Source organism: Hakea prostrata, chromosome 3 (assembly GCF_041222555.1).
Source record: "Hakea prostrata isolate BN-2017 chromosome 3, UWA_Hpros_2, whole genome shotgun sequence".
NCBI lineage: Eukaryota > Viridiplantae > Streptophyta > Magnoliopsida > Proteales > Proteaceae > Hakea > Hakea prostrata.
The window spans coordinates 20,173,581-20,192,711 of record NC_142602.1 but is presented as its reverse complement, the minus strand read 5'-3'; the positions used below and the strand labels follow the sequence as shown (position 1 = coordinate 20,192,711).

General features: G+C 36.4%; 2 protein-coding genes across 2 annotated transcripts; one reads left to right on the top strand and one right to left on the bottom strand.

Annotated features, from left to right (window-relative positions):
* Positions 1-4,324: 4,324 nt before the first annotated feature.
* LOC149021462 (uncharacterized) lies at positions 4,325-4,966 on the bottom strand. The gene has a single exon (XM_089147454.1). It carries the CDS (start codon positions 4,964-4,966, stop codon positions 4,325-4,327), a length of 642 nt encoding a protein of 213 aa, XP_089003580.1.
* Positions 4,967-15,585: 10,619 nt separating this feature from the next.
* Positions 15,586-18,620, top strand: LOC149021461 (putative flavin-containing monooxygenase 2). Its single transcript, XM_089147124.1, has 5 exons — positions 15,586-16,062; positions 16,290-16,530; positions 16,869-16,933; positions 17,152-17,516; positions 18,055-18,620. The coding sequence occupies exons 1-5, from the start codon at positions 15,607-15,609 to the stop codon at positions 18,404-18,406; spliced, it is 1,479 nt and encodes a 492-aa protein (XP_089003250.1). The 5' UTR covers positions 15,586-15,606; the 3' UTR covers positions 18,407-18,620.
* Positions 18,621-19,131: the final 511 nt, after the last annotated feature.

Genomic DNA, 19,131 nt, shown 5'->3' with positions numbered 1-19,131 from the left:
TTATGGTGAATGATTATTTCATAGATGTAAACAGCTAGCTCTCTATGCTAAGTGATAGAATCTTGGCCTCCTAATATGTGTTACTTTGTTTGCTCATTACTGTTTCCATTTATGGCATAAATATTTTACTGTGAAGATGTGCAAGAATCAGCTGTGGACCTATTCATTTGAGTTTGACATAGGTGTTAACTTATATGCCCATACCGAAACTTGACTTGGAGGCTAGAATGCTGCTCCTAAATATTGTAATAGTGTCCATCTTGTATTTGTCTTTTGTGGGGAATCCCAATTAGAAGATCGTATAGATCCATAAGTGGAGAAGGAAGGATCATATCCTAATGGTGCTATGGTTTTCGATTTCTATTTTCAGTTTTACAGGTATATTTTATATCATTTAGGTGACATCTAATCTTTGGTTGTACTAGAATTGAGACCTGATTGATGGAAGGAAAGACTTTTTTTCACCTGCTGAGATGTGCATTGGTGAAAGATTGAAGGATGAGATGGCTTGCTCCCTTCTCTCCCCGTCCTGTTTCTATCATTTTCCTTCGTCTCCATTAGTTGTTTGTTTCTATTTTTACTGCTAGAAGAGTGACCGATTGAAACTCGAGACTGCTATTCCTCGCTCCCTCCGTTGTCGAGATGTCTGATTACGACATAGATTTGCACTTCATATTGAAAGCATACTGAGGTAATTACATGACAGAGCCTTTCTTACCTGTGCTGCTGTGGTTACTGAAGAAACCTGATCGACCTCCCTTCCCGGAGGAGATTGAGATTTCAGATTTCGACCTCAACTCATCTCTCTACTTCTCACCTGTAGAATTAGAAACGAACCCACAACAACACAATGCTCTCCGCTTTCCATTACTACCTGTATTAGAAAGCACCACACATGAAAATGGGGTGAAATTTACAACTTAAATAAGCATGGCCCCATGAGGTTTGTGTGCTATTCATCCATAACCCATGCGTGTACTGTTACCCCTCCATGACTAATGCATGTATCAGGCCAGGCAATGTGATATTCACAGAGCAAAAGCTGCTACATGGGTGGTGTGCCTGCTCATTCCTCTGCTTATGTTAAATCTCACATTCAAATTCTCTCTTTTTTTTGGGGGAGAAAAACATTCAACTTCAACTTTGGGCTCTTGTTTTTGGAGATGGGTGGGGGGTGTTCATGAATCCTATCTGGGAAATCTTCTACTCTTCATCTTATCGGCTTTAAATATTCCTAGCTCGTCTATTGGCACAGGCCCCCTTTATTATGTAAAGAATAAGCTAGCTTTTGTCTTCTTGGTCCAGAAGCATTTACCTTGCCCTTGCCCAACACATGCGTGTATGATGAAGCTAGCACCTCGTGCATTATCATGTCAGAAGTTACTTATACATACCAATCATATGATACGTATTTTTCTCGTGTATTGCCAAATTGATTAATAAAAGGTAGCCTAGGTGTTCTTGACCATTGGAGATAATGACAACCTAAATTACTTAGGTATCAAAATTTCATGGGCGAATGCAAGTATTATTTTTTTTGTTGGGTGGGATATTTATTTATTTATTTTTATTTAGTTAATTTTAATCGTGAATTGAATTTCTTTTAATATATTTAATTGCTAAAGGGATAAAATCTATTCTCCCCTTTAGTTTTATGGTTTAATTATTTTTCATTTTTATTCTTTATGAAATTGCTATTGCTTTTCTCGCTTGTAATAGCGTCCAGAGACTCGTGTATATTGTCTATTTTGTCCTTCATTACTAGAAATTAAAGAGCCAAAAGACAGATAGTATTCTCATTTAGAAAAATTATATGGAATACTAACTTTTCGCCCAGTATTCTTGTCATTTTGGATTTCAAAAGGTCAAATCTTTTTGAAATCGAAAAATAATAGAAAATTTTCGGTGCCCCTCCACAAGTTACTCCCTAAAATTAATGTCACCCCCTGCATTATCAAATTTATCAATTAAACCATCTATAGGTGACAAATATATCCGTGGCATCCCCACTGTTAGGAAATCATATTAAGTATTGATGTAAGCAAGTTAAATTTTTCAAAAAGACAAGAATACCCTTGAATAGAAACTCACGCTTGACTCATCTTCGTCATCTTCTACCATCTGTAACCACTCAGTTTCTTCCATTCTTACATTTTGTAATTTTTATTCTTCCAGGAACAATTTTGTGTCTTCCATTCCTTTGCCATCGTCTCCCCTAAATTTTCTTTTTTGGGTAATCAGAAAGTAAATTAGAAAAAGAAAGAACTATCGAGTAGACCACCCAATTGAAATAACACTCAACAACCAAGAATTGGATAATGACCAAATTGTTTCAACCGGTAGAGACAAAACCTTATAGCAAGGGAATCAGCTAACACATTGGCATCCCACACAAATGAACCAAGATGGCATGCAACTGAACATCCAAAATACGTTAGGGAGTGACATTACCATTAGAAGAATCTGAAGGGATGGCGGTGTAATTTTTTTTGAATAATAACAAATATCAAGGTTATTTTTGCGTTCGACAGCCTTCTCGCCTTCTCTTTTTATGTAACTAATGATGATGAGATTCTCATCTTTTAGAGAAAAAGTAGTGGAAACGAATGATGACATCCGGGAGGATCTAAGTAGTTGTTATCTTTATATTAAGACATTGATGCTTTGCGGAGACGGAACTCTAAGGTGGGCCATGCATCTCCGGAAAAGCATTTATCTGGAGTGAGCTGTTGGCAACTTGGCAATTGACAATTTGGCAGTACCCTTTTATAGTGATCCAGTAAACTGCAAGATGGCGGCGGCTTGGTGCATGCACGGCCACGGAACGGATGTCTATCTATCCAAGTAAGAAAGCCGCCACCAACTCTTGGAACGGCGGAGTCAACTGATATTCACTTAATATGATTTTTGTATTATTCACTACTTATAAAAAACATGTGCGTAATTGATATGGACTTGTTTGTTACACTTGCTCTAAGGGGTATAAAGAACCGGTATTATATCGGATAATATCTGAATAAAAGTTTATCCAAATATAATAAAGTATTAAACATTTTTTCTCCAAAAATAGGTGATAATTGGATTTCTCTAAAAAAATAACATGGTTAAAATAAAATATTAAATATATTTCTCTCAAAAAGACTAATAATCGAGTTGAAAACCAAAATAATCAGCAATCAATAATGGGAGAAAAAAAATTGATAATCAGAAATCAAATTATTATTGGATAATTGATAAAGTTGAATTCGGGATGCAGTGGCGGAGCCACGTTGGGACCTGAGGGGGCCATGGCCCCCGAAGTTTTTGAAATTGTAAGTATATATCCTTGTTTTTCTCCTTATTTCTCTATCTTTAAATGTGAAATACCACTATTTAACCCCCCTCCAAAAATAAAAATTTAAAATAAAGATGATGGGTACAAATGTCATTGATAATCTTTATCTAATGGTTATAATTAAATTCCTAATTTTAAGGAATAAAAGGTTAAATTCTAATTAAAAACTAAATTACGATCCATGAATTTCTCCTTATATATTTTCTCCTATTTTCATTTCTATCTATTCTCTCATGAATCTCCTCTTTTATTCCTATTTTTTTTTTTTTTTTTTTTCTTTCTCACACATCTCACAAAATATTGAAATAGTTAGCAAACTTTAGAATTTTCCTAAATCTTCTCCACATCAAGTATTCACTCTTTCTCAAATTATTCTTTTCTCTCACATTGGCCCACATACATTCGGCCCCCCAATGTTCAATCCTTGTTCCGCTGTTCAGATGCCTTCTTAAATTTTTGAGATTCAGATACTAGTGTATCCGAGTAAAATCCAATTAGTTGTATCTAATATAGATACGTATCGATTGGTATGGTGTCGTATGATAATAATATTCTTTAAACCTTTCATAGATAAGAATGGACTTAAATCTTTCTACCACTCGGGCAAGCAGTATAATCACCCAAAACACATTGCTAAACACGAATTTCAACCCCGATGGTAAAGGATAACCCTATTTTAATCCTTAACGCCGGTCAGCTAGAAAATCTCAGAGGCGATAAACTTCGTGTTGGGTGTTGATTAACAGCACAGATCACATTTGAGTTGGAGAGAGTAAAACAAAATTGCTTACTATAACTAAAAACTATATTACGAAAGGAATTTTCCTTTCCATTTCCAAGTTCCAAGTTCCAAGTTTCCAACCATACATTAATGTATATACAAAATACCCATTGTATCCCTAAACCCAATTAACAGAGCCATTCAACCCATCACTTCCATCATTCCATGGCAAGAAGAGCAGGGAAGAAAGGCGACGACGGTGATGAATTTCAATTTCTCCGTCTCTGACAGTCCCACAGCCTAACCACGTTGCCGTTAAATACCGTTAAATCCTGGTAACTGTACCAACACGCTATATCACTCACTCTTCTCGCTGCAAATCCTTCGCAACACCATCGTCCGTCATAGTTCAGAACCTTATTCATGGCTTCGGAAGAGCAAACGTCGTTGACATGCTCCTCTTGGTCTGCAGAGTAATACAGGGTAAACTTCGCTTTCAGGTTTACCCTCTCTTCGTCGTCCCCGTCTTCGATGGAAATAGGGCCAACAAAAGACGAATCCGATCTTCCTCGCACAAAATCGCAACTCGAAGCAACTTCTTCGTCATTAGATGGCTTCTTCTCCAACTCCAATTCCAGCTCCGATTCCGGCTTTTGGTCAGGCAAGGATGAAGGAGGAAGAGGAGGAGCACTAGAATGGCAATCGAGATGATCACCTGATAGTGATGAAGAAGAAGATTTGGTTCGACGGAAGGAACTAGAGCCAACGGTTGTGAATTTCCAGAAGCTAATCGCGGCGGTGAGAATCGCAAAGCAGGTAAATAAGCTCTGAAGGGTAGTGGCATAGATATCGAAGCTTACATAGTTGAAGTTCAAGGCGAAAGCTTCGATCGGAGATTGAAAGACGTCCATGGCTGCGACCTGTCTCGTGTTGCACTCCCTCTCTTTTTTTTTTCTTTCTTCTCTGATCAGTTGCGTTTCTGTGTAGTTGGAACCGCCTGAGAATGTAGGGCGGAGAAGGGTGTACTATATAATGGAGTGGAGGAGAGAGGAGAAGATAATGAAAGATTGGATATTCTTCAGGGGCTTAGGAATCTTGCTAAGAGATGCTGGGAATCGAGTACGAGATGCTCGTAGAGTTGAAATCTGGACAAACCATCAGATCCGCAAGTGGCTCCATGGACATGGAGGGGCCAGGGGCCAGGCCGTGGTCCATGTAAGTCAGCTGGTGCTGACTGGATACGTTGTTGTGCATGTACATGCATGTCCAATAATGTACATCATGGATCATAGTTCATCGATCGTGTTTGTGGTACGTCTGACGTGGTGGTGTCAATGGTGCCTAACATTAGATGCATGAGAAATGAATTTCAATTGCTCAAAACACTATGTACAAATTTAATTGACTTAAGTGACACAAAACTGATTTTTCCTTAAGATGAATTAAGTCCATCATCCCATCTGTTCAAAACATGATTTCGTTCCTTTTGTGCCACTTAAGTTGATGTGCACGTAGTATTTTGAGCGATTAGAAATTAAAGAAAATTTATGTGGTAAGCATCTAATAGTAGGCTCCACAAGCACCGCATATCAGACATACCACTGACACATAAGCACCAAAGTTAATTTTTTTAATGAAAATTTTAAGGTATATGTTGTTGGATTTGAGTGTCTTGTATTGTGAGTCTGTATGGTTATAGTTGGATTGTATCTATAATTGGAATAGGGTTTTGAGTACTTGTACATGAATAAAGTTGTAATTATATGAAAATTAAAATTTTAGATTTGTCAATAAATAATCTCTATGAAATAACCTAGATCAATTAATCATTACAGAAAATTAACGAATTCATCTCGGAGGTCCACCTCTAGAGGGAGATGGAGGCAAACAAAGAAATAGTATTTTGTGAGGTATGAGAGCAATGTGAAGTTTTTTTTAAAATAGTAAAATTTATTTTTCTCTCTATAGAAATAAACGATTTTATCAAACCATGTTAAATCTCTCATGTATGTTTTACTTTTATTTTCCTTTAGTTGTATAATCATCTTCAACAAATCTATCATTTATTTATTTATTTTTAAGAAGAGATAATCTATCTGAACAAATCAATAGCATATCACTTTTCTTATAAGAGAACCATGGCAAAATACGAATTCGAATCATCACCCCATCAGTATGTGCTCTCCGATGCTTTACCACCACAAATCCTGTGGGACCCACATATAAAAAATAAATAAAAATAAAAGAACTCATCACCTAACCCCTGGATCCTCTATATTTATGGTGGTAAAGCTGCGGGCAAGCACTTTCCCGACGGGTTGCAGATCAGGACTCACCAAATAAATATCCACCTACTAGAAGTGGTAAGAAAACGAGGTGGTCTGTCCAGCTGACGTGGGTGCCCCAGCAGATATGTTATGTTATGTTATGATTTGATTGATGGATGTATGGATTGATGTTTGTCGGACAATAAAAATGTGCAAGGGAAGAAAAATGGAAATGCATGAGAATGACTTGCATGCTTTGAATATTTAGATAACGAAAGGGAAGCTGCTACGGTGCTACATCAATCAATTGAGGTAAGCCACACATTTATATAAACTCAGAAAAGCCAATCAACTACAGAGAAAGCGTTGGAATAAATTGGGGACCATAGAGAGAAGAGATCGAGACATACATGCATGGATAGGCAAGGGACTCACAATCTCACACCATGGATTAGAGATTGACTTCTGCGGTGCCGTGTTTCTCTTTGAGTCCGCATCATCTCGTCACCACCTCCACGGCCACAAAAGTGAGTATTCGTGGCAGTGACCAGCCACGGGCCACGGCCAGGGAGTGGTGGTGCTAAATGGTTAATGAATCAAAGGCTTGCCACATAAATCCGGTGCTTTCTACAGATTTTTCTTCTTTTATTGGATAATTAAGATCCTTAGCTGATCCGAAAAACTTGATGCTATAATCGAACAAACATTTTCAATCATGTATTTTAAATGTTTAAAACAAACAATGCCAATCTAATTTCTGTTCAAGTGGATAGGATCATTTATAACGAATGTTGTCATCGATAAAAATGATATAAGAGGAATAACCACTAACATAAAGTGTCCTAGTGGGACCCCACAAATTACAATGTATCGATTGCAAAGGACGTGTAGTTTTAATCATAGAAACAGGAAAAATTTTGCTTGTGGTGTTCCATCAATATGAGATTTAGAACGATAAAAAGATTGAAGTAATTTAAAAGAATGTAATTGACGCAAAATAATGGACGTGGATGGCCAAGCCGGCAACCCCAAATCTTTGGTGAAATATTGTTCTCGTAAAGAGCCAAAGGCACAACTTGGGCTTGAATTGTACAGAGATTATCTTTAGTTGGTCCTTTCAGAAATGTTATGTATGATTTCAAATCCTTAACGCAAAAATGTCATGGAAAAAATTCAATAGAAACTTGTGCATCTCCTGAGTAGTTGGTTGAGTGTTGGAGTAACATATTTGATGTTGCTCCTAAATTGGGGATCCATTGAGGATCATTTTGTTGAGGCAGTTGGTGTTGCTGAATATGAACAACAATATGAATTCGATGGTGGGGGACCACTGTTTTGGCTTTGTGAGTATCTAAAGTAGCATATTCTTGCAACATGGCCAAATTTGGCACAAATCTAATATTTTTGTTGATATTGAGTTGGTTGTTGCCGATTTACCTATTGGAAGGAACGTTGGTTTTCTTGAAAATGGGGTCTAAAGCTTGGTTTTGAAGGTTGGGTTTTTGGGATAGTGGTGTTTGCTGAAGGACACGATTTATTGGGTGTGAGAGACTTGATGGTGTGAAGGACTGTTGGGTATTGTGGATCAGGTAAAATAGGTGATTGGTTCCCATAACCACGACTGAGTCGTTGTTCATGGGTGAGGAGTTTAGCTCGTAGGTCAATAAAGGTGATGGCATGGGAGGGGATATGTTTTTTATTGTCATAATGAAGGTTGCATAATCAGCACCTAAACCATTCAATGTGTAAGCTGCCAGATTTGAATCTATCACTCGATCGTTGATGGCTACTAAGGAGTTGGCTATGGATTTGATACAGTGAAGGTAATCTATAATAGAAAGGTTGACTTTGGTGATTGTTTGTAATTTGTTATGAAGAAATGTATGATGTGTTGTGGATTGTTGTGAAATAGTTTGGCTAGAGAATCTCAGACGTCTTTAGCAATTTTGAGGCCAAGTATGTGTGAGGAAAGAGATTCAGTTGGAGTTGCATTGATGTAAGCCCTAACAAAGTGATCCGATTTTTACTAGGCAAGGAATTCAAGGTTAGGATTGGTGTTGTTTTCGGCTATGATGGTTGTAGGTGGAGTGACAAGAGATCCATCAAGGTATCCCCATTAGATGTGAACTGATGAAGATGGATTCGAGTTGTTCCTTCCATAACAGGTAATTGGAGTCATTGAGCTTAACAGTAACCAAGTTTGATAGATTAGCAAAGGGAAAGGATGTTGTAGATGCAGATGTTGCCAAGATATTCATAGGAAGGTAGGGAGGAGTTTTGCAAAAAGGAAAAAAAAAGAAGAAATTATTGAATCTTGACTATCTCAAGTACCATGAAAGAATTCGTGTAAAATCCCCTAAAATCCTATCCCGATAACCTGCCATTTTAGGTCCGCAAAACCGAAGTTCGAGTGGAAGACAACTTTAAATCATTCAAGTTGAGTCTGGGAGTTTGAGAATTAAACCTATGGAGTTGGATGAACTAGAAGAAGACCCGACCACCCTACATGACTTCAAGAGGAGAGATAAAGTCAGTCTAGAAGACATAAAAATGAGATTTAACATATATGAAAACTAATGCTAGATGACTCAAATGCCAAGGTAAATTATAACATTGATTAGGAAATGTTTAGGAGTACCTACCCTCCAAAACCCGTCGAAAATGGATTTCACAGTTGAAAGATAAATGGGCGATTGATTAGGACGACAAGTCAGTTTGACTGAACGGGCCCCTACCCATAAAATGGGCAATTTTTAGATTTTCAGTCAAGAAACCCTATTTTATGGTTTTATCACCTTATAAATGAATTGCTTATGCTAGAGTGAGGTTGAGAACGTGGGAGAAAAGAAAAACTTAGAGTTTTGAAGAATCTTTGCTCTTTTGTTGGTGTCGAAGCCCGGATTGTAGAGTGTATTGCACAAAAATGTAAGAAAACCATCTTTCTTCATTTACTATGGGTTATTTAGGTTGATGGTTAGCATTTATGTTGGAGAATGTTCCTAGGAGAGTAAATGCTTGTTGTTGGGTGTTGGTTGGTTGAAGCTTTCTTTTATATCTTCTAGTTTTATTAAGTGTTGGTTGGTCTCATTTCATCCATTTAAGACCAATCGACCTCTCTGAGATGCCCACAGGTGACTCTCTGAGAATCAATTTAGGGCATTTGTATTGAAGACTAATTGGAAGGTGTTTTTGGGACTATACTACTGTCCCAATGAAGTCCCCAAAAATTTCCAATCAATTGGATTTTAGATTGAACTCGAATTTGGGCATTTTGGTCGCAACCCTAGGGGGCGGTTGATTGCCTGGTGAGCCTGACCAGCCGGCCCCTATCTAGGAGCTCAAGTTTGGTTCATTTAATGCACAATTGATTCTCGATTAAAACCTAATTTAATTAAATCTTATATTTTCTAGGTTAAGTGTGGCTTATTTGCAATTTTTAATTGTAAAATTCTTAGGCATTTGAAAATCTTTATTGTCATTGACAGGTGAGGAAAGACATTATCATAAATTGTGTATTTCATTTGATTCTATATTTTTCTATTACAAATGTCAAATATTCTTTTATAAATTGTGTGAGACTTTGCATAGATGAAAGATAATTTGGTGTTTATGTTACTATTCATTTTATTCAAATGATAGTTGTGAATGTGATGTGTTAGAAGTTTGGTAGTAGAATACTACCTATATATATCTATATATAAACCAACCTGGGGTTGTAGGTTTATCTATTACCCTGGGTGCCTATGCATCCACATAAACTCATTAGGTGCATGGCAGTATGTATTTGACTAGTAAATCCGATTGAGTGTTATTACTATCTTTTCGACAGGGATATTGAAACTGAATGACCCGTGATGACAGTGGATAGGTCTTGTGAACATCATATAGGCCCACTGTTATCATGTAGTAGTCGGATTGCATATGTTAAAAAAGGGTTCATGTGGGTCCAAAAGACGACTTGAGTGTCGTGAAGAGACATGAAAGACATCCAACATATGTGGATTATCATAAGGTTAATGAATGGTTATCCAAAAGACGGCTTAAGTGGGGTGAGCAATAGCATTCCTAAGTGAAAAGGATACGCGGACAAAAAAAGCACTAGACATGAGAAAATGTATCTGGATCACATGTAGCATAAGACGTAGTTAACTTTGCATTTGGGCTAGACTTATCCTTGACATGCACAATTCTCAAACCAATGGTGTTGGTGAGAGAGAGAGATGACCTAATCTCCAACTACGGTATGAGGTGACTTGACCCTATTGCTATGGAGAGCCCAAAAGACAACTTGAATGCCATGATGGAGAGTAATGAGACTGCCAAGAAAAGACTGGTGTTGTACCTTAATGTGTGTTTACCATAAAGACTACATTCGTTAGAGTCTATGATCATATTTGAATCATCATCATTCATTATTTCAATATAATTATATTGTATATAATCTGTTATTATCCACCTATTAAGAGGAAACATTGGCTGTAGGGTTCCAACCATTCAAAAATGGCTCCCCTAAATGCAACAATTCTTGGTGATCACAGGACTCTTCAATATTTGTGAGGACAATGAATCACATCTCCAGTACAACAAGAGGTGGTTCTACAATTTATTTATTTATTTTGTTTTCTCTACAAAGTCGCTTTTCTAACAAATTAATGAGCTATGACTTTGTGGTCGAACACAAGAACGGGGAATAGAATTTAGTGGCTGACACGGAGAGAGAAAAAAAAAAATTCCTCCCAAACTAATTGATTAGCCACAAATAGTGATGAGATTGACATCAACGTGGACCCCCAAAAAATTAGGAAAAGAATTCAAGAAGGAGAGCCCATGGGCCCTTGCCAATTAAAAGAGAGGGAAGAGGCAATTATTTGTTTTATATCCAAAATTAATTTATTTGCCAAAGGACCCTACCTTGCATGACGAAATTATTGAGAATTTCATGGTGGGACTTATGAATAACATCCTAGCCCAACTGTGTAAACTTGCCGGCCATGATTCAGCCTTTCAATTCCATTAAGACCAACTAGTCCAACCAAGCCAAACTGATTGCCACTGTTTTAAATATTAAAGAAAAATTTATCACGAGTTAACTGACTTCAATGTACTCTCATTTGAGTTTGGATTTGCAATACAGAGGGGAGCACTTTGTGCCCCCGAAAGTTTTCAGACCACAAAATACAAGGGGGGCTGCTACAGGGTATTGGTGTGGGTCCCATCTCTCTTAAATTAAATTTTTTTTATGAGTACCACCTAATTAAAGTTCCATCTCTAAATCTTGAAAGAAGTTTTTACCCAAAAAAAAAAACTATCTCTAAGTCATGAAAGAAATTTAATAGAAAAGAAAAACAAGACTTCCACTAAATCCTAAACGAAATTTACCAGAAAACAAAAAAAAGACTATCTCTGAGTCCTGAAAGAAATTTACCATAAAAGAAGAAAAAAAAAAAGACTATCTCTAACCCTGAAAGAAATTTATCAGAAAAGATACAAATGACTATCTCTAAATCCTTAAAAAAAATATGACCGGCAAAGAAGAAAAAAACTATCTCTAAATCCTGAAAAAGTTTATCAGAAAAAAAAAAAAAAAAAAAAAAAAAGAAAAAAAAGAAAAAAAGAAGAAAGAAAGAAAGAAAAAGACTATCTTAAGGTGTCACCTTTGTCTCCAAGATGAGAAAGCAACGAAGTCTATTTGACTTGTCAGCTAGAGTCCAAGCTGAAGGCGGCAGATTGGAGATTTGATTGCATTATAAAATCTTGTTGCCTTTGTTATGAAGAGAAGACCACCGATCGAAGCAGGTGTTTGATTCCTGCAACTGACCCAATGTATCTCATCAATCAATTCAAGTTTTTGAAGAATTATTATGATGAGGAAGTCAAGCACATCACGTTGGTTTACTTGGCTCTCAGAGCTTTTCATATTGGAATTATACCTATAGAGCCCAAATTGACTAATAAGATTCTAAGACTCAAATAAAATATGGCTTCAGTCTCTTTCAGGATTCCTCATTCCACAGATGAACGAAATTGAACAAGTGTAGAAATGTAGAATACTGAAGCATTAGCATTTAGCTTGGAAATTGTTGCGAAGGTGAAGCTTTTCTTATCTTCCGACATTTATCTGGAACGTCAAACTCAAACACTCTTACCTCAATGCGGGGTGCATGGTTTTCTTTTTACCAGTGGAAGATTGAATGCGTTCGCATCTTTGAAGGATGCTTAGATCATGCAAGTGCACCACAATATAAATATGCTAGGACAAATACCAAAAATTAAAATAGAAATTGAAACAAATCAAAAGAATATTGAGACTTAACATAGTTCATACAACTACATTGAGGTGTGCTATGTCCACGGACAAAGAAGAATTACTTTTACTATATGGATAGAAGATTCCAGTAGAGATCTCTCAACTAATCTTAGAATGACATTACAAAAAACTCTCACCCAAAATCGTAATGAGAAAATCATAAATTTCATAGAACATTGGGTACTTACATACTTGGTATATAATAGAGTGGATGGGTTGATCCATTGGGTCAATAGAAAGAATGAGATTAGTGATGGGCTTCTAAACAGGGTGGAGCTAGGATTTAACATAGGGAGGGGGTGCACAATGACCTTTCGACCTATTGTCTTTACTTTAAAAAAAATTTACTTCAATAAAAACGAGGGAGTGTTGATATTTTACTTTGGAAAGAGGATCAAGATGACTGAAAAATAAAAGAAAATTAAAAATGTCAAAATGGCTTTTCTCATAAATTAAATTAAAAAAATCGAGCAAAACCATAATCCCCCTGCCCTAGGGGAGCTTGCCTTAGCTCCTAACTCTTTTGCTTCTATCATGAAATCTTGGCGATATTTCGCCCCTCAATTCGGAAATTTTCGCCCACAATTTTGGAGGTATTTTTGGTCAATAATTTTGGTAAATTTGATGCCTATCCCAATTTGATGCAAATATGTGGTAAATTTGAATTATTTCTTATAAATTCTTCTATTTTTCTCCTACCTAACCACATTTAACATGTTACCTTATGAGGCCTACATCATTCGGACATAATTGGAATGATTATCCATTCACTCTGAAGATTTTTTTTTTTTTTTTTTTGGTATAACATGTTACCTTAGGGGCTTTATTAAGCTGGGGGATGGAGATATTAATATGCCTCAGCGATATTCGAACCCACGACCTCTTCACTAAGAAGTGTTGGTTTCAACCACTAGAACAAATCTAAGTTGGCTTCACTCTGAAGATTCGTTTACAAAATTCATTCATAATTCAAAATTATTTCTATAAATTATTTCATGTATACACTCTTCCTTAACCACATTTGGCATGTTGACTTTTGATGACTAAATCACTAGAATATAATTGGTAAGATTGTTCATTGATCTTAAAGATTTTATATAAAATGTCTTCTTAATTTAAATTATTTTCAGAAAATATTCTATGTAGATTTTCCTCCTAATTACATTTAGCACATTACCTTTTGAGTCTTGAATCATTGGGATAGAATTGGTAAAATTAGCCATTGATTTTAAAGATTTTGTTGTAGAATCGCAAGAGAAATCGCCTAAAAATTGCAAGAATAGCATAAAAATCAGAAAAAAAAATAATAAAATATTAATATTTTCGATATATCGGGATATATGGCTGCCAAGAAAATCTCGTTTCACCCCCAATTTCGGTTCGCCATGGGGTGATATCACCAAAATTCGGTGAAATATCATTGAATTTCGGCGATAAGTTGTTCCTTGATTTGAGTCATTCAATTAAAATATGTCAATGTAAATCAATTAATTAAAATATGTCAATGCGGGTCTATCTTCAAAGTCACGCACAAGAATTCAAGTCGCACATAAATATCCTGCATTCTAAAAAACTTTAAAAATATTTTTCATCTTGCACGATTATCCATTTAATCAATGAGGAAAATTATATATACGATCATCAAACCAAATACGTGAATAATCTTCTACAGTTCTACTTACAGAGTTACAGTGTGGTCTTGTCAATTGAAACAACCCTGTCTTTTGTTTGTTTATCTTTATTTTTTTGCAATCCATCTCTAACCACCAAACACAGCCCAGTTGCATTTATTAAGTTGACTCAAAGGCAATGAATACTCATGTACAGACATGGCAATCTTCAATTTCTTCCTGCCCATCACCTTCTTCCATGCTTCTTGGAAGCTTCCCTTCATTTTCTCTTCCACCAGTCAAGCTAACCATAGATTCATTAGTTTTGAAATTTGCAGCACATAGATAATCAATCAAATGGTTTCCTTGATAATGTTTTTCTACTTAAAAAAGATATAGTAAGTTGAAGTGTTGAACACTACCCAAAAAAAAAGAAAAAAGAGTAAGTTCAACATCTATCGAGTGACCATCTAGTATGAAAAGCAACGTTCATTAGCCTACACATGCAGATAATATGAACGCAAACAGTCAACAAACAATTGAAATCTGTTATTTCGCATCACCATCGTCTCTGTTTCTTAGTTACTTTCGTGTTTTAAAATTTTCTTTTTCTAAATGAATAAAAAATTCATTAACTAACAGGAAAGAAGAGAGAAAGAAGAGAGGAAGAGGAGAAATGAGTTTGAGCATTCCATTTGGTACATATTCAACAAGAAGAAAAAGCAATTACCAAGAAAAATCTATCCATGCCCTCCATTCAGCAACTATAAGATGAAAAATGACATAAGATTAACCAAAGTTAAATTAGAGAAAAAGTCTTTACATGCATTCTCGGCTTTGTCTATGAGAGACATCCCAGAGAAGCTTAATGGAATTCGTTGGACTTTCTTCTGCACTTCAAAGAAAGAAACAGAAAAAGAAAAAGAAAAATCACCAAATCCCTTAAAATGTATTAAAATGAAGACCTTTCAGGAATGTAATAATAAATAAACTAGTTTGGCAATTAACTTCACATTTCACAAACTTAGATGTATACATATATATTCTGATAAAAATATTATTGACCTTTCTTCCTCGTCACGCTCCTCGCTGGAAAATGAAGATGGCGTATTTGAACCCTAATTTCTAGTTATTTCTATGGGAAGAAATGAAGATGGCGTATTTCTAATTTCTAGTTATTTCTTTTTTATGGGGAGAAATGACTCTTTTGTCCTACGTAGGTCTGGAGTCTACCGATATCCTCTGGGTCCAATTCATTAGAGATCACGCAATCCCTCATTTCCTACACTATAAAAGGACCCATGGATCTGCTAAGCTTGCAAAACACATCTCATTTTGCAGCAAAAGCTCTCAACAAGCTTGCTCTAATGGCCGGAGAGAGTAACTACATCAACGTCTCAAGGGTAGGAATCATCGGTGCCGGAATAAGCGGCATAGCAGCGGCGAAGCAGCTTTCCGGTTACGAGCCAATAGTGTTTGAGAGCACAGATTCAATTGGGGGAGTGTGGAAGCATTGCTCGTACAAATCAACCAGACTTCAGACGCCACGATGTGATTATGAATTCTCAGACTTTCCTTGGCCGGAGAGAGACAACTCCACTTTCCCCACTTATGCTGAGATACTGGATTACTTGCACGCCTATGCTACCCAATTTGATGTTCTCAAGTACGTGAAGTTCAACTCAAAGGTGGTGGCTATCAGTTTCGTTGGTGACCCTGAAACCACCAGTTTTGGTGGTAATCCTGGAGAGCATGGAAACTTGCTGAGTGGTCGCCCAGTTTGGGAGGTTGCGGTGCAGACCAATCAATCGGAGACTCTTCAGGTTTCTGTTCCTCTTCCATACTTTTTTTTCTTTTTCTTTTTTATTAGAAGCTCTTCCAGATCACTTGTTTTCTGATTATGCAAGGAGTTGTTGGCCGTCATGGGTTTTCTATATCTTGAGGCTTTTCCACGTAAAAGTCTTGCATGTCTATATATTCAATTTTTTTCTTTCATTGTGTAATTGTTCCTAGAATTTGATCCTAACATAAACCTACCCTTTTCGATCAGTGGTATTCTTTTGAGTTTCTTGTGGTGTGTATTGGAAAATATGGAGATCTAGCAAAGATGCCAACCTTTCCTCCCAACAGAGGCCCTGATGTGTTCCATGGGAAAGTGTTGCACTCTGTCGATTACTCAAAGCTTGATGATGAAGCTGCCACTGAACTTCTAAGAGGAAAGAAGGTTGTAATCATCGGCTACAAGAAGTCAGCCATTGACTTAGCTGTTGAGTGTGCACAAGCAAACCAAGGTTCATATGATTTTTCTTGTTTTGACTATTTAAGGAATGTTTGTTTGGGAGATTTTCTATTCAGTTTATTTTATTGGAATCTGTTTTTGGTAGAAAAGTCTATTTTGTAGAAATCACATGTTCCATGTTTCATCACATGTTCCATGTTTTCACTAATTTGGTCCTTGGAGGTTGGACTTTGAAAGGGAAAAGTAATTGTATGGATTCTGCATGAAATGTCTTGGTGACTTCTAGTTTTCAAATTTCCATGCAACGATAGAATAGTTTATTTTGTTATTGTTGGGCTGACTTTGAATTTGGTTTTGGTGGTTGAAAATGGAATTTGATGTATACAGGAGCAGCAGATGGGAAACCATGCACCATGGTGGTAAGGACACTTCACTGGACAGTTCCTTCATATAGGGTTTGGGGGTTGCCATTTTTTCTCTTCTATTCGACCAGGTCTTCCCAGTTTCTGCATGAAAGACCCAACCAAAACTTGTTCAGAGATCTCCTCGGCCTCCTTCTATCTCCACTGGTATAAATCAATCACTTTTTATTTTCCCCATTCACTATCATCAAGTCCTTTTTCAAATGACTCCAATTACTGATTTGGGTTCTTCCTGAGAATCTTTTGTACAGAGGAGAGGGATTTCAAAATTCATAGAGAAGTACCTGGTGTGGAAGCTTCCACTGATCAAGTATGGGTTGAAACCGGATCATCCATTCGAGGAGGATTATGCATCATGCCAAATGGCTATCTTGCCAGATAATTTCTTCTCGCTGGCTGATCAAGGGATGATCTCCTTCAAGAAGATATCATCATCACCACCTAACAACTGGTGGTTCTCAGATGAAGGCCTTGAATTTGACGACGGCACCAAGCTTGATGCAGATGTTGTGCTTCTTGCTACTGGTTTTGATGGCAAGCGCAAGTTGAAGTCTATTTTGCCAGAACCCTTCCGTAGTTTGGTTGAAGACTCCTCTGGAATGATGCCTTTATACAGGTACTACTAGAAGTCATTCTAAAAGGCTTTCTCCACATTGATTTTTTCTGCTTTTACAAAGTTCATGATTTCTCTCCAATCAGTGCTTCTTCAGATGGGTTATCATCTAACAGTATAATGGATATAAGATCTTCCATCTAACATGATGGTCCCTGTATTGTCCACCATTGGATGCATGTCACATGGATTCTATTCAATCTCAACCTCTCAAAACATGGTTCAATTTATTTTATAAACACCGATTTTATTTTACTTAAGTTGGTTAAATGTGCACTTGGTGTTTTAAGTGACTGTGATTCAATGAAATCCACATGGTATGTATCTAATGGTAGGCACCACAGGCACCACTACATTAGATGCACCACTGAAGCACGATCTGTGTATTACATTAGTACAGTCCATAAATACTAGCTAAAAGTAATGATCTAGGGATTTCAAAATGGCTACTTAAGGTGTAATATTTTATGCAACCGTGCCCTTAAACCTCAAACCCTAACATGAGGTGCATAAGTTTAACTATTTGTCTGTTTTTTGACAGGGGTACAATCCACCCTTTGATACCACATATGGCATTCGTGGGGTACTTGGAGAGTGTATCGAACTTGCACACTGCAGAAATACGGTGCAAATGGATGGCTCGTCTACTTGAGAATCAATTCAAACTCCCAAGTGTGGAGAAAATGTTAGAACAAAATGCCAAAGAAATGGAAGTCATGAAAAGGACTACTAGGTTCTACAAGAGGCATTGCATCTCCACTTTTAGTATCAATCATAGTGATGAGATCTGTGAAGAAATGGGTTGGAATTCATGGAGGAAGAAAAATTGGTTCTTAGAAGCCTTCAGTCCTTATAACAGCCAAGACTACAAAGAAGAAGAAGAAGAGAAATGATCTAGCCTGCCCATTTCTCCCTTCATCAGACAATAGCTAGTGTATACAATAGTTAGTAAGTTTGAGTATAGAATCGTATGGCAACTAATTAGTTGATACAGTAAATACTACGTTTTCAATAATCCGACTCAATAAGTCGTGTATGGCAATTATACTTTTGTGTATAATATATGTTTTAATACAAATTATTTAAATAAATACAAAAGTACAAATACAGAGGAAGTGGGGGTTTTGTGTTTGTAAAAATCAATAGTAAATTGAAGCTTTGTAATTAATTCAACATTTTTGTGCCTTCATAAATTGAAATAAACCTTCCATACCAAAAACAATAGATAGAAACCAAATTTGAAATTTTTTTTTTTTTTTTTTTTTTTTACATCTAAGATAAATAAGGAAAATATATTGAAAAAAAATATTTGTCTCATAACTCATCAAAAGCAAAAAAAAGCATTGTTTAAAGAGTACTGGAGATAATGAGTAGCTGATTCAAGTACCACTGTAGACTGTAGTATCAATATCATGAGAATAAAGTGATCGGATACGATCTCTACATCTAAGACATATTAATTGTGTGGTTGTTCTATGGTATTTAGTGATTAAATTTGATCTCCATATTTGAATCCATTCTATTTTATCTTCAAGTTTTAAATTCTTTCTATTAGAATCATTCTTATGTAGTAAATACTAAAAAAATTTATGAAGCAAGTGTTTTAGTGTTTATGATA